This window comes from Mesocricetus auratus, unplaced genomic scaffold, assembly GCF_017639785.1.
Source record: "Mesocricetus auratus isolate SY011 unplaced genomic scaffold, BCM_Maur_2.0 Super-Scaffold_100676, whole genome shotgun sequence".
NCBI classification, from domain to species: Eukaryota; Metazoa; Chordata; class Mammalia; order Rodentia; family Cricetidae; genus Mesocricetus; species Mesocricetus auratus.
This window is the reverse complement of record NW_024429266.1, coordinates 100,025,340-100,047,213: the sequence shown is the minus strand read 5'-3', so window position 1 is coordinate 100,047,213 and position 21,874 is coordinate 100,025,340. Positions and strand designations below refer to the sequence as shown.

General features: G+C 41.4%; 1 protein-coding gene across 4 annotated transcripts in view; it reads left to right on the top strand.

The window, feature by feature from the left end:
• The window catches only part of LOC101827620 (zinc finger protein 664), an 82,897-nt gene extending 61,259 nt beyond the window's left edge, over positions 1-21,638 (top strand). The window contains exons 5-8 of one of the 4 annotated variants that reach the window (XR_005874496.1): positions 18,232-18,358; positions 18,555-18,612; positions 19,173-19,297; positions 19,983-20,113. Coding sequence is in view for 2 of the 4 variants with exons in the window: in XM_040739325.1 (XP_040595259.1) it covers positions 18,232-18,358; positions 18,555-18,612; positions 19,983-20,154 (357 nt within the window). In the remaining 2 variants the exon portion in view is untranslated. Of the gene's footprint in view, positions 1-18,231; positions 18,359-18,554; positions 18,613-19,172; positions 19,298-19,982 lie in introns of those variants that run through there. The other 3 variants (XM_040739325.1, XM_040739326.1, XR_005874495.1) reach the window with 3 other exon arrangements.
• The last annotated feature ends 236 nt before the right edge of the window (positions 21,639-21,874 follow it).

Below are 21,874 nucleotides of genomic sequence, written 5' to 3'. Positions count from 1 at the left end.
ACCATTACAGGCTCCAATTCTCTGTCACTACAAGATCAATATAACACTTCCATTCCAAAGTTGCTTTGCTCATTGCGTTTGGTTGCAGCTATAGAAAAGAATCATAAACACCTTGGGACTTTCAGAGGAACCAAAACCAGTCCAAAGAAATTTTCATTACAAAACTGAAAAGCTGGTGGTCATTTGTTAAAGAGATTTATTTATTGCGTATACAGTACTCTGCCTGCATGTATGACTGCATGCCAGAAGAGGGCACCAGGTCTCATTATAGATGGTTGGGAGTCACCATTTGATTTAGTGGAATTGAACTCAGGATCTCCCAGTGAAGCAGTCAGTGCTCTTAATCTGTGAGAAGGCTGGTTGTCTTTTTAATGAAATAAAATTTGTGAAGCTTTTTCATTTACTTGGATCTTATGTCAGCATTAAATTAAATACTTTCTGCAATATATTCCAAAAGTTTTAGAGTTTGAAAGAAGTACATTCAACCTTTGAGCATATTTTTTATAGGCCCCTTCCTACACAGGAGATTTACTTTGCACTACATATTTGTTAGGAAGGCAACAAATGGTTTCTTCCGGTTATCTTCTCATGTCTGATATTTTGGAGGGTGAACTACCAATGAAAGAGAAGAGATTTTTTCTTTCTGAGTCTGGGTTAATGTACTTGTTTTCCGGTTGACCCATCTACCATTTCCAATTTAAATTTTAAGATTCCTATGTTCCAGAACAGTATTCCATTGGTAATATGGGAAGAGACTAGAGAGGGGACTAGCTGTAAGTGCCTTGAGAGAGGGGAAAGTGAAAATTGTGGAGAAGGAGATTTCTAATTAGGGATGAAATGATGACAGCCCATATAGGAGAGAGAGAAGGACGAAACACCTATGTTTGGTAATGATTAAGAAGTGTTGATTGTGTAAATACAAAAATTTTAAATCATGCAAAGTGTATTATGTATAATACATATTATATATAATTCATTTTCATGATATATATATGCATATATACTTACATAATATCTAATGTAGGTTTGAATGGAGGATTATGTACACACTCATAGATATATATAGGTATGAGTGTGTAATTGTATAACTATATTAGCTTGGCAACCCCTACCATCAAGAACCATACATCAATAGAAATAGCAGTGTAAGGCATGAGAAGTCTGAGTTTGAGTTGTGATAGTCTATGTGATTCTCCAAATAATTTAGGTCCTATTCTTTCCTTTGGTCATCTCTGAGAGGTTGAAGGTAAGTTGTATTTGCTGCAAGCCTTGCACGGTTTGGAAGCAACACTTGGAAAAGTTGAGCTGGATCTAACATGGGAACCACCTTCACTAAGTCTAACTGCTGTAATAATGGATTCAGTGCAAGTTGTCAAATGCGAGCGAGAATCAGTCCATAGACTTCCCAAGCTGTGACGTCTGTTATGGTTTGAATGAGAGCGGCCCCATATGCTTCTATATTTGAGTGCTTAGCTACCTTTTGGTGGAAAAGTTGGGGAGGATTAGATGTGACCTAGTTGGAGAGGGTTACGTTACTGGGGCTGCTCTGAGGTTTGAGTGTTGACAGTGTTACCAGTTATCTCTTTCTCCTCATCTCCAACTTTCAGATCATTATGTAAGGACTTTCCTCTTTCCCATGACTGCTTGCTTTCCAGCCTGTGGCCATATTACATGTAATTATAGTCATGGGCTGTAACCTCTGGAACCATGGGTGTCTAGAAATGTATCTTTCAAAAGTTGTGTTGGGGCTGGAGAGATGGCTCAGTGGTTAAGAGCACTGACTGCTCTTCCAAAGATCCTGAGTTCAATTGCCAGCAACCACATGATGGCTCACAACCATCTGTAGTGAGATCTGGTGCCCTCTTCTGGCCTGAAGGCATGCATACAGGCAGAACACTATACAAAATAAATAAATCTTAAAAAAAAAAAAAGTTGTGTTGTACTGTTCGGTGGTGGTGCATGCCTTTAATCACAGCTCTCAGGAGGCTTAGGCAGGCAGATCTCTGTGAGTTCGAGACCAGCCTGGTGTACAAGAGCTAGGTCCAGCATAGCCTCCAAAGCCACAGAAAAACCCTGTCTCGAATCCCCACCCCCACCCTCAAAGAGTTGAGTTGCCTAGGAAGTCTCATTGCACCCAATGGAAAGTAAATAACACTATGAACCTAAATAGTGATCGAGCTGGCAAGATACCAGTATAGGTTCTTTAATGCCATCTAAGTCTTCTAGTAGCCACCAACTGTTTAGTTGGATGTAAGTAGTTGGATGTAAGCAAGGGGTGACCAGCAGGAGGGAAATCATTCCTGGTACTAAAAATATAACCAGTGAATCTGGATTGTGACATTGATTGTAGAAAACATACCACTGCCACTTCACTAGGCCAGCATAATTCCTGAAGTTTTTGTTTGTTTGTTTGTTTTTGTTTTTCAACACAGGGTTTCTCTGTATTGCTTTGGAGGCTGTCCTGAAATAACTCCATAGACCAGGCTGGTCTCAAACTCTCAGAGAACCGCCTGTCTCTGCCTCTTCCAGTTTGGGGATTAAAGACGTGTGCTACCAATGCCCAGCTTAATTCCTGAGTTTTTAAGCAATTTATACTCCCAGAAATATAGCCCACACCTTTATTTTAATAATCTCCTTGGAGCGAACACACAACTCCAGTAAGCCACATTTGTTTATGATGTAGAGATTAACTCATAGTGGATCCCAGGCCCACTTACTACAGCCACAAGACAACACCTGCACCTGAGTCTGAGGGGACATCCTCAAAGAGTGCCATGATTATAAGAACCAGAATACCAGGATGTCCGGTATAATAAAGAAGGAATGAATGTAACATGTGAACAATATGTCTGCAGAGATGAGTACAATGGCAGTACTAACATTGGTAATTATTAGATCTCATGGGGTATCACCCCGGAAAAAGAAATGTGAACTACTGTCAAGAGAGAAAGTACTATCCATAGGGTATGAGTCCTTTAATTGGTTATCTAATACAGAGCGGTCAAATCTAAAATCATACACCCAAACAACAAAATGGTGTCACATGGTTTTTATCTTACATATGAGGTCATATGTGTAACAAAAGTAAAACCTGTCATCATTTTTAGAAGGTATAAGGAAGTGGACAGAGTTCTAGGGAGGAACTGGAAGCAGAAGTGTGGTTGTTATTTAATTAGAGTTTTAGAAACGTCTTGGGAGGTAATTGAGCAGGTGTGGGTGCTTACAGTTTTTTCTGAGAATTCAGATTAAGTTACGGCACATTCCGGGTGGCACGTGACTGTTGCAGGCTGAAGGCACTCAGTGCTTCTCTATACCTAGGAAACACAACCTGTTTGCTGTCATAATGTGCTGACTAATTTTTAAAGTCAGCTTGCCTCAGACTAACCTCACTTTGGAAGAGGGAACTCTAGTTTATGATCTCTTGTTCAGATGGTCCTGTGACCATGTCTGTGAGGGATACTTTTTTAATGGACTTTGGAGGGCCTCATCCAGAATGGGTAGCACCATCACTATATTGGGGGGGGGGATTTTATAAGAATGATAATTAATCCAGAGCCAGTATTCAGATTCTTCTAAAATTCTTACATGGTTTCTTTCAATGATGCTTTCTGACTGACCAGGAAGTACAAGTCAAATTCACCCTTTCTTTGCCTCGTTTGCTTTTGATCATGGTACTCATCACTGCAGCAAAAAGCTTCGTAAATTCATAGACAGTCACAGAAATCTACTGCATGGTATGTTTGATGTTGATACATACTAAATTGGTAGCTTTTGAATTAAAAAGTATTTTTTTCTTGTCCTGTCCTCTTGAATTGTGAGAAGTGTTTAGGTTGGATGCTGTTTTTACAGTGCTATAATCAATGAATACAAGTGGTTTATGCTTTTCCTCAGTCTTAGCTCCCTTCAAGTTACTAGTCATCACATCCTTTCTCTAGATTTGTTGATATGTTCTTAAAATTTTCAGTCTTCTTTATTGAAGAAATGGATGAGTGTAATACCAGACAATGAGAAGGACACCGTACACATCAATCCCTCTGCTGTAACGCCAATGATTGGCAGTGGCTCACTCTTACATAAACTGTGACAAAAATGTGTCCATGTGACTTAGGAAAATTCTTAGGAAGATAGAAGTAAGGTCTAGGAGGGTGTTCTTAGGTGGAACACAGGCCACAGTATCTCTCCTTTGGACACTGATTTTAAAATCCTCATTGAACAGCAACCGGTTAGTGATATAAGTGTTTAAAAAGATTTTCCCTCACAACTAAACAGCAATCATTATTAAGTATTAGACCTTAAGATTATGTTCAATCTCTCTTGGACTTCTGGGGCAGGGGACTTTTAATGACTGCTTCTGTTTCCTTAGGGGCTGTAGGTATGTTTAATTTGATTATCTCTGGTCTTCCTTTATTTTTGGTATGTGGTAACCTAGTCATGTGACTTTTTACATGAAGATCTGTGCCTTGATACCCCAAAGTTTCCAGAGTCAGAAGCAAGGGGATCTAATCTCCCTCTGAAAGGTCCCCTGACCCCCCACCAGCAGGAATCTGGGGCATCCCTTGGTCTCCCAGCCTGTGATCCTTGAGCACATCTGCCTAGATCTAAACAGGCTTCATAGAGGGAGCTCCAACAGTCAGAAACAGAAAAAGGAGCAGAGAGTTTCCCTGGGGGATTCAGAAAGTCACCTGTCAGTTGCCATCTCAAGACACAGTGGAAGATGGTCATGGTGGGCTTAGGGATCCTGGGATAGCCCACCAATGTTGTGCCCAAAGTCCACCCCAAATCTGATGCAAAAGCAGTGTCTTTATTGTGCGTTAATTCAGGCCTCTCTGTCAGTCTGAAGCGGCAGCAGCAGAGCAGGTGACACACTGAGGTGCATGAAGTAGGGGCTTTCATAGGGGTAGACAAGGAGGCGCTTGGGGGATTCCACAACTCAAAGTTACAGATTGGGATTGGCTCAAGCACGGATAATGGATATCTAGACTGATCTGATCGGTTATTTAGAGTCCGTGGAAGTTGTGACATTTTAGTCTTAGCAAAGGGAGCCCTGGAGTTGTTTGTCCATTTCTGATTGGCTTCTCCCTGTGGGTGAGATGTTCAGAGTTTTTCCTGTAACTAGGGCTAAGGTCAGGGACAGTGCCATCCAACTAAGGGGGGAGGGGGTCTGCATCCTGGTCTGGTCTTCGTGCTATCCCTGCAGTTATGCAAAGGCCTGGGTCTCTCTCTGGGAAAGATATTGAAATGCACGGAACAAATTTCAGGGATAACTTAAGGAAAAGGCAGGTGGGGAATAATACTGCCTGTGGGAGGAAATGAGCGAGAACTCTGCAAATCCCAGAGCACGTTCTTCCCAAGCAATTAAATTCCAAAATGGTTTAGGTTTATCCCACAGCACAGTATGTTAAGGTGTTTTCCTTTTACATTTATTCCTTGTTTTTGTTTTCTTATTTATGTTTGAATGCTTCCTCGTTTTTGGTTTTGAGACAAGGTTTCTTTGTGCTCTATTGGCTGTCTGGACCTAGTGCTCTGGCGACCCTCAAATTACTGACTTCCTTGCGTATGCATCAGGATCTCTGCGATTAAAAATTCCTGCCACCATGTCTGGAATGTTCCTTTGGTTTTGAGTCAGGGTATCACGGTCCATACCTGAATGACTGTACTTTCACAGAGGTTTGCCTTCCATCAAAGACTTGAGCCTGGTACTTCCTCAAAGTTTTAGAAGGTTTAGACTGAGGGGCGGAGTGAGAAGAGTTGGCCAATCAGGGACAGCATTACTAAAAGGAATGATCTGTCCAATGAGTAGCACAGATAGTCATAACGGTCTTTCCAGAAAACCTTGGTAAAGTTTGGTTTACCAATCCTGAGGACCTGTTTGGCGACTGTGTGTTTCTGCTGACCGCAGGCCTCTTCGGGAGACACATCAGAAGCAGGAAATGGTGAGTGTGCCTTGGGCTGCTGGAATCCTGAGAGGTGGGTTTGGGACATGAGCTCCTTTGTAGCACCAGCAGCTGCATTTTCCCTTGGAGCTGTGCATTCCAGGGGAAGGTGGGGTCTGGCCCAGGCATGTCTGTGCTCGCGTGTTCTTGAAGTGAGCACCCCCACAGGCGGCAGCCTTAAACCCCCTGTCCCTCACTTTTCTGTCCTGATGAAAGTGTTTCCAGGCAATCCCCAGACTCCTCTGTTTAGTCCTTGCTGTGACTCTTCAGCTACACAGATTTCCCAGCACATAAGGTTAGTGATTCTGTGTGTTCAAGCATTTTCCTTAGTTTCCCTTGTCCTTTTGTGCTTCTGTTCGGGCTGATTTAGGTTTTTTCATTATCACCTTAGGCCTCTTTCCTGTGGGCTGCACCCCCCTCCCCCATCTGGACTGCCTCAGAGTTGATCCCCTTGCCTCCTGGTGTTAGAGAGTTTGCCACAGAGTTGTGTCTTTACCCTTATCACCACATCTTTGTTTTTCCACTTTTTTCCCTTTTTTGTGTGTTAATATTATTGCGGAAGAATGTTTTGTCTAGTTCTGCTGACAGCAGTTGTTCAAAACCGCAATTCTAAAAAAGAGAGTTTAAATTTGCCTCACCCTTTGTTTGCAGTGATTTTGTTATATTTTTTCGAAGCCCCAATTAGAATTTTGAAAAGTTGTAGAATGTGAAGAGGCCGTCGAGACGACCAGGAGCTTCATGGAATTGGCTGTGTGTTTTTGTTGTTGCTGCTTGTTTGGCTGTAGGCTGCTTTAGATGGAAGGGATTGGGAATGCAAATTCTGTAAAAAGTCATTTATAATATTGCTGTCTTTTGGGAAAATATTAATATTTCATCTCTTTTTGCCTCCAGATAGGTAGTGTAATTTCTGACTTGAGTGAAGAAATATTTATATTTATTACTTTTGTGTATAGTTAAATTTTCATTTTAATTTTAATTCATAGTTAATATAGCATATTTCTTTCTTTGATTTTTGTTTGTTTGTTGTTTGTTCGTATTTAGTCACAGATTTTCTCTGTGTATTCCTGGAAAGCCTTTGACCAGGTTAGCCCTGAACTCAGATGACCCTCTCTTGCCGAATACATTCTGGGATTAAATCCTTGCAACACAATCCTTACTTAGTGGCCTTGAATTAACCGACTGTGTATAATCAATTTCCAGTCCATCCATCTGCCTGAAATCTCTCCTTCAGTTTTCTTCATTGTGTGTGGATCCTCATGCACACATTTGCCACATCTCCATCATCCAGACATCAGCCGAGGAGCATCCAGGCTGCGGATTCTTTTAACTATTGGACTAGAGCAGCAGTGACCATGCGTACACGTTTATGCTGTAGTGTGTGGACTTTCTTCATTATGTGTAGAGAGATGTATAACTGGAGGAACAGCGTGTCTGTTTTCCACTCTGAGACAAGTTCACACGGATTTGCTTCCTAATTGCAGCGATTCAAACTCCAGTCAGCGGTCAGTGTTCACTTTTCCACTCTTCCTGCTCATGGTGTGAGAGTCTCAGGTGTCCATGACAAATTCCCAACTGCTTAGCTGTCTAGACCTTCAGACCTCTCTTTTGTTCTTTAGTTATTAAAGCCCAATGCATCCTTTTAAATATATGTTCTTTAATTATTTATTATATTTTTTTAAATTAGAAACAAGCTTGCTTCACATGTCAATCCCAACTCCCTCCTCTCCTCCTCCCGCACCCCACTACCAGCCCTCCCAGCCTCCCACCCTATCTCCATTCCCTTCCCCATAGGGGATATTCAGAATCTATCATTTCAGTGTTTAGCTGTGGGTGTCTGCCTCTGCTTCCATCTGCCACTGGATGAAGGCTCTAGGATGGTATGTAAGATAGCTGTCAAACTCATTATCAGGGAGGGGCATTTAAGGTCGTCTCTCCACTATTGCTTAGTTTGCCAGTTGGTGCCATCCTTGTAGATCTCTGGAGATCTCACTGGTGCCAGATCTCTCCTCAAGTAAATATATGTTTAATACAGGGAATTTCCTAGATGTAGGTGATGGAATTCAATTGCATCTGGTCTTTCCACTCAGAAAACCTGAATCTTGCCTGCCGTTGGTGGCACACGCCTTTAATCCCAGCACTCGGGAGGCAGAGGCAGGTGGATCTCTGTGAGTTCGAGGCCAGCCTGGTCTACAGAGCAAGTTCTAGGACAGCCTCCAAAACAATGCAGAGAAACCCTGTCTCGAAAAACAAAACAAAACAAAACAAAAAAGAAAACCTGAATCTTAATTTCAGGGGTCTTTTTCTTTTGTTATTTTCCTTCTTTCTTCCTTTTCTTTCTTCTTTCCTTGCTGTCTGCCTCCCTTCCATTCTTCGTTCTTAATTATTTTTAACTCTTATTTTATCAGAAACAATATCGTTTACGTGTCAATCCCAGTTTCCTTTCCCTCTTCCCTCCCCTGTCCCTTACTGACCCCCTATCCTATCTCCTTTCTGCTCCCCAGGGAGTGTGAGGCCTTCAGTGGGGAATCTTCAAAGGCTGTTACATCATTGGAGCAGGGCCTAGGTCCTCCCCCATGTGTCTAGGCTGAAAGAGTATCCCTCTATGTGGAATGAGCTCCCAAAGTCCATTTGTACACTGGGTATAAATACTGATCCACTACCAGAGGCCCTATAGATTGCGCAGGCCTCCTAACTCCCATGTTCAGGGGATCTAGGTCGGTCCTATGCTGGTTTCCCAGCTATCAGTCTGGGGTCCATGTGCTCTCCCTTGTCCAGGTCAGCTGTTTCTGTGGGTTTCTCCAGCCTCGTCTTGACCCTTTTGCTCATCACTCCTTCCTCCCTGCAACTGGATTCCAGAGCTCAGCTCAGTGTTTAGCTGTGGGTGTCTGCTTCTATCAGCTATTGGATGAAGGCTCTAGGATGGCATGTACGGTAGTAATCAATCTCATTATAAGGGAAAGGGCATTTAAGGTAGTCTCTCCACTATTGCTTAGATTCTTAGTTGGGATCGTCCTTGTAGATCTCTGGACATTTCTCTAGTGCCAGATCTCTCTTTAATTTATAATGGCTCCCTCTTTTATGCTATCTCTTTTCTTGCTCTCAGCTGTTCTTTCCCCGACACAATCTTCCTTCTCTTCTCCTACTCCTAACTCTCTTTCTCTCCCCCCTTCCCCCATGCTCCAAATTCGCTCAGGAGATCTTGTTCCTTTCCCCTTCTCCAGGGTACCATGTATGTCTCTCTGAGGGTCCTCCTTGTTTCCCAGCTTCTCTGAAAGTGTGGATTGTAGGCTGGTAATCTTTTACTCCATGTCTAATATCCATATATGAATGAGTACATACCATGTTTGTCTTTTTGTGACAGGATTACCTAACCCAGGATGGTTTCTTCTAGTTCCATTCTTTTGCCTGGGAGGTTCAAGATTCCATTGTTTTTTTCCATTGAGTAACACTCCATTGTGTAAATGTACCACATTTTCTATATCCATTCTTCAGTTCAGGGGCTTCTACATTGCTTCCAGGATCTGGCTATTACAAATAATGCTTCTACGAACATAGTTGAATGGTGGGTCCCAGCCCCATGGGGTCTCTGTGAGTTGCTGGTCAGCCTGCAAGTGCAACTTGTTTTCCAGTCCAAGTGCTTTCTGTTTTCTAGTCCTGGCTTACTGCCCTGGCCTTGACCCTCTGACATCAACATCTAGCAGGAGGAAAACATGCTGTCTTCTACCTGGGGTTTTTCCACTGTGCTGTAAACCTGTATATAAAGCTCCTCCCTCTTACAAGAGGGAGACCTCTTAGCACTTGCAATGAAGACACACACACACACTCTCCTGGCAATAAAGGCAACACATGCATTCTCTTAGTACAAACAAGTGGATGTCTGGTCTTTCTTTTCCTGATACCTCGGACCTAGCTTGTGGTGCAGGCGCCACAATTGGAGGTTCCACAGTTGAACAGAAGTCCTTGTTATATCTATGTGCATCTTTTGGGTATATGCCTAAGAATGGAATTGCTGCATCTTAAGGTAGACTGATCCTCATTTTCCTTAGTAACTTCCATACTGATTTCCAAAGTGACTGTATGAGTTGGCACTCCCACCAGCAGGAGGTCCCATTTATTAATTGTTGATCTCAGTGTCTGTGCTACTGGTGTTATGTTCTAGAAGCGGTCTCCTGTACCAATTCATTCAAGGGTAGCTCCCACTTTCTGTTCTAAAAGATTCAGTATTTCAGTGTGTCTGGATTTATTTTGAAGTCTTTGATCCATTTGGACTTAAGTTTTGTGCATGGTGTTAGATATAGATCTATCTACACTGTTCTACAAGCCAGCATCCAGTTATGTCAGCACTATTTGTTGAAGATACTTTCTTTTTTCCATTGTATAACTTTAGGTTCTTTGTCAAAAATGGCCTCCTTAGTTTTTATACCCAACTGAGTCCCAAGTGCATGTAACTCCAAGTGTAGGGGATCTGACACCTTGTTTTGGTCTCCATTGGAGACAGCACTCTAGGCTACAAACAGTCAAATTTTTAAAAAATACATATCTTCATAGTATCCCAGTTCTTTTCCCTCTTGCCATTTCTGTGACTTCTTGTATTCTCACCTTTCTGTATGAGTTTATAGATGGAAGCAGATGAGTAAAAAGAGAAAAGGAAAAACTGCTTTTTGCGGGGAAAAAATTACAAGTAACATTTGAAAGATGCACTGTCCATTGCCACATGAAGTCTGTGGGAAGTGAGGTGGAAAACGGCTCCGTTCCTGGACCTGCAGCCTGCAGTACACCATGCCACCCTTCCCATCTCAACTGCTCTCTGTCAGCTCCACTCCCTGCTCCACTGTGTGAACCCCTGGTTGCAGACGTTCACACCTCAGCTTTTGAATGATGATTCCTTTTCCCGTTAAGATTCTTCTGTCTCCCAAAACACTGAAAACTTAAGAGTCAGTAGGTGTCAGCCCATGTTAGGATAATTGGGTCAGTGCCCTGGAAAATCAAACCATTCCTGGAGTAAGACAAACCATCAAGTCAATGTCTGTCTGTCTGATATGGGCAACTTTCATTCTCCTTTCTGTGTCTTTACATCTTGTGACTATTTCTGATATCTCAGTTTTCAAGGCAAATACTATGTGTATAGTTGATGGATCAGGGACCCTATCCTTTTTGTCACATACGCTACCCTCCCTTGTTCTCTCTAATGGTGGAGCAATCACCATCTTATAGACTATTTACCTCCCATTTCCCACAGAAACCCCTGCGAAATAGGCACTCTCAGGTACAGCGAATCCATGGCTTCTAACACTACTGAAAATACTGGCTCTTTTCCTCCAACGCAGTTCATCAGAAAAAAGAAAACGTATTAAGTGCTGCATGAGCACTCCCTTATGCAACTGCTTCTCCTTAAAGAAGCGGCCTAGAGTAAATCAACAGAACAAGCAACTACCAATCCCAGGGTCATGATCCCCTTCACAGGGATCTTCAAGGGCAAGTCTGGTACAACTTTTCAAAAACTCCAACTTTTACATCAGAACTTGTCAGTGCAAAAAGCATCCAACTGGTCTCTTTGTCTGTGACTGAGAATTTTAACCCCCTCTTACAGAAGGACCAATCCAGTCCTCCTCTCTCTCTCTCTCTCTCTCTCTCTCTCTCTCTCTCTCTCTCTCTCTCTCTCTCTCTCTCTCTCTCTACACACACACACACACACACACACACACACACGATGAGGAGTTGGGAATTGGTATGTAGCCTAATGAAAAAGCCTTTGTTTACTTTTGCCAGGCCTGGCTTAGGGTACGTTTACTATAGTTAGAAAAGTAAGGTAATGAGAGGAAAAAATCTAAAGCAGCACAGACCTACCTGTAAGGTGACCATCGAGATAGCACACCACCCAGGTCCCTTCACACCACAGTCTGGACTCAGTGTCGCCCACCCGACAGTACTGCAAGTTCAGCACAGGTGCCGGTTCCTGGCGCCTCTTCACCCAGGACACAGTTTCCTTGGGGACAGAACAGGGCCAGAATCGTTATGCTCAGCTGCCAGCCTTCTACACTATTCCAGTGCTTTGGAAAGTGATGCCAGTGCAGGACACCAGGGCACACTGCATATCACCATGGCAACATCAAGGACACAATGATGTAGTGTCACCATTGTCACAGAAACACAACCACAGTTCCAGGAGTCAAGGAACACTCATCTTTTCCTGAGTCTTTTTTTTAAAGGTTTATTTATTATGTAATTTATTATGTATACACTGTTGTGTTTAAATGTGTCCCTGCACACCAGAAGAGGGCACCGGATCTCATTACAGATGGTTGGGAGCCACCATGTGGTTGCTGGGAATTGAACTCAGGACCTCTGGAAGAGCAGTCAGTGCTCTTAACCTCTGAGCCATCTCCTCAGCCCCTTTTTCTCCTTCTTATATATGAAGGTGTCCTTCATCCTTCCCTCCCTCCCTTTTGGTTTTGTTTAAGGGATATGTAACTGCTAAAAGTTGCCAGTCTGGAGAAAGAGAGAAATTTAATTTTTTTGACATTTTGTTTTCAGTGATTTCTTGTGTATGTGGGGGGTGGGAGCAGAAGTTGAAAATTTGGAAACTATTTGTAACTTTGCTGAAAGCGAAAAAGCCTTCGAGATTGTCAAATAGCTTCATGGAATTGTAATATTTCTTTCTGCTGCTTGGTTGGTTGTCGGCTGCTTTAAGCAGAAGAGATTGGGACTATCAATTCTGTAGACCATAATTTCTTTGGAAAAATGCTAACATTACCTCTCTTTCCTTGAGCCTTCTGATAGCTTGTTTGTGTGTAGTGTAATTTCTGACTATTTCAAGAACTTGGGAAAGTTCAGTGTGGCTTCTGCTTGAGGAAAAAATGTTTTTTTTCTTTGAAAATGGATATGAGTATACAATACATTCATAATGAGTTTATTACTTGTCTATATAGTTATTTTGATCTTGGTACACATTTAATATTTAAATTATTACATTTTTATTGTTTTGGTAATAAATTTTCTTGTGTAACCTTAGAATTAACTGTATTTAGTAGGCTATCCTTGGACTCAGACATAACCCACCTTGCCTCATGAATTCTAGGATTCAAGGTTCCCATGACCATATTTTTGTTTTGGTTTTGTATTTGTTATAGGGACACTTGTGTTTCAGGCTGACCCTGAAATCACAGTAGAGTTGAGGAAACCCTGAACCTTGCTAATCCCACCACCCCCTGTGTTCTCTTTCTCATTCCTAGTTTATACGTGCGTCCCTAAGTACATTCACCTCTCTACCCGCATAGACATGTGTTCTACTGTCCCTGCCATCCTCTCCTCAATACCCACTGCTCTCATGGCTCCTTTCTTCTCCTTAGTCTGCTTATCTGCTCACTCTGGTTTTGAAACAAATGGATATGAGGTGAAAGATGGAATCCCCATATAAGAGAAAAAGACAGTGTTTGACTTTGTGGGCTTAGGTTACCCAACTCAATATAATTACATTCCCAGTTACATCCATTGCAGCAAATTTCATTTCAGTTTTCTTCATTGCTGGGTGGAAATCACTGAGTTTATGTGATGTGTCTCTATTCACATAGACATCAACTGATGGAGATCCAGGCTGAATCTTTTTCTAGATATTGGGACTACAGCAGCAATGGCCATGAGCATGTATCTGTTATACTCTTTGGAGTGTTTTCAGTATAAGTCCAGGGATGGGTATCTTGATGAGATGGTATTTCTAGTTTTCTCTTTTTGAGGCAGGCTCACACTGGTTAGCTTGGTAAGGTTCTCCCACCATTGATAAGTGTTCGCCTTTGCACACACCCTCCAGTTTTTCATGACAAGCATTTGACCTGCTTTCCTCTATCTTAGACCGGCAAGTATATATTTTTATTGTTTTGTTATTTACAGAAAACTTTAAATATATCTTTGTTATTGGGGATTTCCTACATATAAATAAAATATATTAATCGTATCTACCCCTTTCAACCCAACACCTGACTCATAATCTCATGTGTGTTTTTCTATGTATTTCTCTTTTTACTGACCCATTGATCCTGTGGCCATCTTCGCCTCCTGAGGAAACCTACTAGTGGGTGCACTGTTGAAGAAAAATGACTCTCCATGGTCTGGCAGCCATCAGTTGCCTTTACCTAATTAGCTAGGCTGACCTTCTCCTTTTGGATTTTGAAACAGTGTTCCCTGTGGTCATGGCTGTCCTATAGTTAACTCTGTTTCCTGGGTGGTTTTCAGTCAGGGATCAGCTAGCTTCTGGCTCCAAGTGCTGGGAGTAAAAGTGGGCAGCTGCTCCCTGCTACGGGTGTCCATAAGGACCAAACACTTTCTTCCCAGATTTTTGACTGACATGACCAAAGTGTCAGCATTTACGGATACAGCTCAAAACTGTAGGAGCATCCAATACCCCAAGTGTCACTAAATGATGTGTCACTTGGACATAAACATAACTAACATTGGAGTTAATAATATCATAAATGGGCCTTCTGGGAATCTACAGAGAGTTTACAGGAACAATAAGGAATACCCATTCATCTGAGAAGGGCAGTTCATCTTTCCTGAAAACTGACCATGTACTAGGACCCAAAGTAAGTGTCATCAAATAATGGTAGAGCTGTTGGTGCCGTTGAAGGGTCAGCAGCTGTTGTGCCCTGTTCTTGTACAACCTGAATGTTCAATGACTGTTCTTTATAACACCTTCTAATATTTTCCCCAGAAACATATATTAACATATGTTTATATCTGAGATTGGAGGAAAGTTAATTTGAGTACTTCATTGATGTAACAGATCATGTCCCCCTTAGTTCATTAGACATATATGAATGGCTTTGATTTTTCTCTGTCCTTCTGGCTGTAAACAATCTGTCTCGCACTCTGTTTTACTTGAGATGAAGTTCCAGTCACTAAACGATGATCATCTTCTGAAAAGAAGAATTTTGATGCCAAGACTCTTGTGAAATTATAGTGACATCTTCTTCTATGTCTACAAGGCCTTCTATGACAATGCCATTTATTTGAATTTTTAATTTATAGAAGTTTTACAAATATTTGTTTTATGGTTTCTCCTGAGTCTTTTTTTTTTCTTTGTTGTTGCTCTCTCTTCTGTAGCTCTTCTGTCATCCAGAGCACTGTGGTTTCTCGTAATAGGCTTTAGGTTCTATAATTTCTTTGGGAAGGAGTTTCCTCCACTCATAAGGGAAATTACTGAACCAAATTTGCATGAGGGCTTGCAAGAGGCCCCTGAAGCCATAAACAAATGGCATAATTTGGCTTGACTGTCATTTCTTGACCTACATTTATTTGTCGAATGCCTGCCTTTGCCACACCTGCATAATCCAAAAGGAGATTTTGAACTATGAGTAGAAAACAACATTGTTTCTAGAATGACCTGGTTACAATCCCTTTTTAAGTGACCCTGATCGCCACAATTGAAACACTTGACATTGTGATTTTTCTTCAAACTGGTAGTCACCTCTCCTATCCATGAAGCATTAAGGTCGTGAGATTGAATATTTATTGCATCTCAGACCAATTCCTTCAAGGGTGCTAATCTTGCCTTTAATGGCCTAATTACCCTTTTTTTCCTAATTACCCTTTTTCATTGTGCATTAGTATTTTCAAAAGTCAGACATTCAATTATTATGTGTTTACCTTCAGGATCTTGAACCATTCTATTTGCTGCTAAAGTCAGTTTTTTTTAAGAGATCTTAAAATCTTCCATTGGTCCCTATATAACTTTAGTAAATGACTCAGTTTCCTTTCCTACTTCTCAAATTCTAACGCAGACATTCAAAGCTTCTGTGTGGCATAAATCCACGACATGCATGGTCATCATGTACAGATTGCCTTTTTACATCAGCATAATCTCCCTCTCCAAGAAGTTAGTTTAGCCCTACTTTGTTGTCCAATGGTCTTAGCTTCAAGACTGCTTTAACCAAGTCTCTCTAGTCTCTAGGGATAACTCCGTTACACCTTGACCATGAGTATAACGTCTGTTTCACAAAGGGCGAATGCATGCCACATGAGACTATTGTTTCCTTTAATCTCCTTAAATCTAACTTTTCCACAGGTAATGTAGATTTAATTCTTACACGGCTGTGAGGATATCTGTCATTAGAGAGTTCCTGTAAGGTGACTGGATAAATGAAAATTTGTTGTTTGAAAACCATAGGCTGTTCCTCTCTAATCTTATAATGCTATGCTGAAATTGGTTCTCTGTTAAAGTCCTCTTTCTGGGTCTGAATATCTCTATGACCTGTTTTATTAAATTTTTCTAAAACTTGTATCTTAGCACGCATGTTAACAATTTTTATGTAAACAATAATAAACCTGTTAATGTTTACAGTTCACTTTTCATAAGTCTCATCTAAACTAGTTATTTTCCCATTTAATTATTCCATTTTCTTTTTTTTTTTTGGTTTTTCGAAATTATTCCATTTTCAAACTGTCCAACATATTATCATACAGAGACCTAAATCTCTACATTGCAATGGTGTTTCCCATTTTTGTTTTTTTGTTTGTTTGTTTGTTTGTTTGGTGTTTACAAGACAGGGTTTCTCTGTATTATTTTGGAGGCTGTCGGTCCAGTCCAGCCTCGAACTCACAGAGATCCGCCTGCCTCTGCCTCCCAAGTGCTGGGATTAAAGGCGTGCGCCACCACCACCCGGCGGTGTTTCCCATTTTTAAATGAGGGAAAATCTTTATTTTTACTTCTATTTGTCTCTCCATATCTGCTGGTGATGGAGCACGCGGCTGCCACTGTGCAGCACATCTGAGTGGAGAACACAGGCAGGGCACAGCCTGGCGGAAGGCAGCTGCAGCTGCTGGCATGTAGCCATGAGCTGCGAGTGTGTGGCAGCTGCAAACGCAGGAGGAGCCTGAGCAGTTGTCAGGGCAGCTGCACAGTATGGCAGCAGCTCGAGGAGGGGGCTCAGGAGGAGCCCGCAACCCACAGGGGAAGGGGAACTGGCTGTCTGAAAACTGCACATGGGATTGTGTAGAACAAGCTTGTGTGGCAGGAGTTGCCTCAGGCAGAACTAGCTGGTCTAAGGCATGTGTGTCCTGTGGCATTCGGGGTCCAGGTGCTTCCAGAGTTGGGTGGCAGCTGGAGACTGTTTCAAAGAAGCTACAGCATGAAAACCCCAAACTTACTCAGAGGCTTTGGGAAAACAGAAAATAACACCTAGCCAGGCAGGGTGTCACTCGGGTGGGAGCCCCGAGTGCAGCCTCATGCACTCATGAATTTGTGCCTTTTATGTTGGTCATCAGTGTGCAACCTGAATTCTAATCGGTCTTAATCATAAAAGCCCAGAGTCAGATATTAGAACATGAAAGCTGAAAAAAAAAATCAGAGAATCAGACAGCCACTAGAGCTCTTTCCTGAATGAAATTCTCAGGCTGAAAAGAGAGTGAGCTCCTCTCTCCTCCCAGCTTTTATTCCTCTCTCTGCCCAGTCATATCACTTCCTGTCTGACTGTAGAGACCTCCCAACAACTATGGTTAACTAGTAGCTAGCTCCACCCTCTGATCTTGAGGAAATCTTTGTTAGAGTAGGAATCAGATATCACCCAAGGACTCTCTTTGTATGTATGCCTGCGTGAAAAAAAAAAGGTATGCCTCTACTGTAGAAGGTTCCAGCATCCAATGGGCTGTTGGGAGTTAAGCTGAGTACAGTTGGAAGCAGAGAAAGTGCTGTTATCCATGGGCTGTCTCTTCACCCCTTCTATGTAATGCCTCAATTAGGCTTTTCATCTGGCTGTCATAAATGACCTGGAAAACTGACTGTAGGCAGAAGGAGTTTATTTCATATTGCAACTGAAGGGTGTGTACCATTCATAAATGCAGAACTATGAAGATGCTAGTGACCGTGCACACAATCAGGAAGAGAGTAGTGTGTAGTTATGTGGTGTAGTTATGTGTGTCTTAGGTCTCCTCTTCCACTAGAGTAACTCCTACAGAGTTCACAAAATGTTGTGTTTTGCTTTGAATATGTTCCAAATCTATGCCTGTCTGCTTCCCACCGTGAGAATCATTGACTGATCCTCTAGAAGTGTAAGCAATGTCCCCAAGATGCTTTCTTGTATACTAGTTGCTTGGTCATGATGGTTTCTAAGGGCAGTGGAGTAGTAATTGAGACAGTGTGTCTCCTTTATTCCATCAAGTAATCAAGATAGCATCCCACAGATATTCTAAAGTTACTGCTATTCACATGATAATTTATAGGTATTTTCAGGATTATATGCTCGTTGATTCTGTATCCTGTCAGTCTGTCAGTTAAATGTAACCATCCTGATATGTGCACCCTTAGGAGAAAGTGGCCTTTGAGGATGTGACTGTGAGCGTCACCTCAGAAGAGTGGGCTTTGTTGCATTCAAGAGAAAAGAAGCTCTACAGAGATGTGATGAAGGGAATATTTTTGAACCTGATCTCCATAGGTAAAACCCCAGCATGTTCCCATTGTTCATTTAGTCAGGGAACATCCATGTCTTGCATATGTGTGTACTGTTGGTATTTGAATTCTTGAAGGGAATATGTGGTAAATATAGTGTGATAACCCATGTCAAAACAGTGAGGGTATAATGCCTTTTATGTTGAATATAAATATACTGTATTCTCTGGATTTTCTTCTAGAAAAAGCAGTAGAAGAAAATATTGGAGAGGACTGCAAAGACCTCAGCAGAGACATAGGGTAATTCATATTCAAAAGAAAGCAATTGCTCACATATTTGCAAATCATGGGACAACCGAGAGCCTACCAAAATATCTAAATAAAGTTAAATGAATAATGATCTCTACACAAATTTCTGTAATAGAGCATTGAATTCTGCCATTCAGTGTTTGAGTATCTCCTCTCTGTAACATATTAAGATCACCATGTGTCATGTAACATTAACCTCTGCAAGATCTTTATCAGTGGTTTACTACAAAAGTGTTTGCCATCTTTCAATATATTATTATAAAAATGCTCTGATTTTTTTTTTTTTTTGCTTTCAATTGCTATGACTACAAAAAAGCAGCTCTGGGATGGACCTCATTTTTACTTACACATCCTTGTCAGAGTCCCATCATGAAGGGAAGTCAGGGCAGGAACTCAGGACAGGCAAGAACCTATAGGCAGGAACTGACGCAGAGGCGATGGAGAAATGTTGTTTACCAGGGTGCTCCTCATCCCTGCCTCATACAACCCTTGCCTGCCTGTCTATGGAGATACCACACACAGGGACCTGAACTTTGTCTTCTCAATCACAGATCAAGAAGATGCCCTCACAGATGAGCCTAAATGTCAGCCTAATAAAGCCATTGACTCCTTTCTGGTTCCCTCTTCTCAGATGTATGTCCCTGTTTGTGTCACCTTGAACCAAAGTAACCCGCAGGTACATTTCCTACACAGCTCATGTCCTCTTGCCCATGGCCACAATGCATATCATAGTGTGAGCATCCTCCACCAATCAGGAATGTAAAAATGCTCCCTCAGTCTCATTTACAATGAGTCATTTTCTCCATTGAGGGAAAACATTCAGATCCATGCAGTTGATAACTAACGAACCAACATTGGTTTAGAATTCTGAATGTCAAAATGTCACAGCGTTTCCCCACTTTATGTGACTGTAATGATTGTCTACTAACACAACTTTTGCCTTCATGTTCCATCCTTTTAAGCATATAAATTGTTTTGTACCTGTATGTGTATATCTATGTATACAACTCTTTTGCTAAAAACCTTTTTAAAAGGCAGAGGAAGGCAAAAGATCCTCTAGACCATGAGTAACAGGAACTGGTGTGCCCTCCACATGGGTGCTGTTTATCAAAATCTGCACTCCTGAAAAACAAAAAAATTTTTAGCCCTCAACTCTATGACACAACTCTTTCATAAGTCTAATAGAAGTGAAGTCAACCGTCTACTTCTTTACATATGATAGGGTCTTTACATGTGGTCCCCATTGTCCTTCACAGTGACTGTGTTCTTGTGGTGTCTCTAGGATAATATTATTTTGGCAGTGCATAAGCCAGCCTCCACCATTTCCCTTGGCTACAGTAATTCTCTCCTCATTTTTGCAGGACTCAAGCGATTGATAAAGACTGTGGATATGCATGTGACCATGAGTGTGATAAAAACCAGGAACCTATTACTAAGAATATAATCAATAAAGACTTGCATCCTGGAGAAAGAGTATGTGAAAGCCCACTGCATGTAAGAAACATCATTGGTCATTCATCCTCACATGGGTGAGAACAAAGTACATGGACACCATCTGTACGTAAGAAAGCTACGGCACAAGCTTTTACACATCAGGAACATTGGACAGGTGTCCATCATTCTGAATCACTTCAAGTACTTGAAACTTCTCCCAAGGAGAAACCCTGTGAGAGTCAAGAATATAATGAAGCCTGTAGAAGTCTCAGTTTGGATCAGCCTCAGGAGGGAACTCACACTGGAGTTACACTCAATGACAATCACTTAACGGGACACACATATGTTCAGAACGATGAAGGAATCCATAAAGAAGTGAAACAGTTTGTATGTAAGCTCTGTGAAGAGTCCTTCATTGATTCCAGTGACCTTTACAACCATGATAAAAGTCATGTTGAACAGAAAAGGTACAATGGTAGGCAGTGTGGCAAAACATTTAAAAATGCAAAACATTTTGAGAATGATAAAGAAACTCATACAAAAGAGACGCCTTATGCTTGTAAGAATTGTCAAAAAACTTTTACAACCTCCAGTCATCTGAAGGAACATGTAAGAATTCACACTGGAGAGAAGCCTTATCCTTGTAGGCATTGTGGAAAAGTCTTCAGCCACTGCAGTAATCGTAAGAGTCATGTACGACTTCACACTGGAGAGAAGCCTTATGCTTGTAGGCATTGTGGGAAAGCATTTACCTCAGTAATCTGAATGTTCATGAAAGGATTCACACTGGAATGAAGCATTATGCATGTAAGCATTGTGGAAAAGCCTTCAGTCACTCCAATAATTATAAGAGTCATGAAAGGACTCTCTGTGAGTTCAAGGCCAGCCTGGTCTACAAAGCGAGTTCCAGGACAGCCTCCAAAACAATACAGAGAAACCCTGTCTCGAAAAACCAAAAAAAAAAAAAAAAAAAGAGTCATGAAAGAAGGCACACTGGAGAGAAGCCTTATGCATGTAAGCATTGTGGAAAAGCCTTCAGCCAGTGCGGTAGTTATAAGAGACATGAGAGGACTCACACCGGAGAGTAGCATTTTGTTATGTAAATGTTATTAAAAAACCTTTACCCGGTTTACATCCAAACTTGAATGAAAAAAATCACTGGAAAGAAACAATTTTAAATGTCTGAAATCACTTTTTACTCACAAAACACAGTAGCTTCTATACCAGGGTACAAATTCACTTTCTTGAACAATGCCCTCATCTTGCATATAATAATTTAGGCTCTGCCTCTTTCAAAATGTAATGAATGAAACAGTAACAGTCCTGAGACATCTGATTCCTCAAGTTATTAATATGGTTATAATATACCCCCAGGTGTTTTCTTTCCACAAAATAATTGCTTATTCTTTCAACTAAATGGTTAGGATGCTAAGTAACAAAATAAGGCTTATGTCGAGTTTATGTAAAGAATTTCCCTGTCAAGTTTGATCCAAGTGTTTTATGATTGACAAACAGCATTTTGCTTAATATAAAGTTCAGATGTATATATTTTATTTTCTATATAAAATGTTTTCCTACATGTATGCATGCTCACTGTGCTTTATTCCTGTGGAATTCAGAAGGTGCCAGATCCCTTGAAGCTGAGCTTATGGACTGTTATGAGCCACCAAGTGGTTGCTGGAAATTGGCCCTTTTTCCTTGGTAAGAACAGTAAGTTCTCTTAATCCTGCACTATCACTGTAACAGCAACAGTTCAACTTTCCAACTGGGCTTCTTCAATACTTGATCAACACTCCTTCTTGGTGTTCAATACCCATTC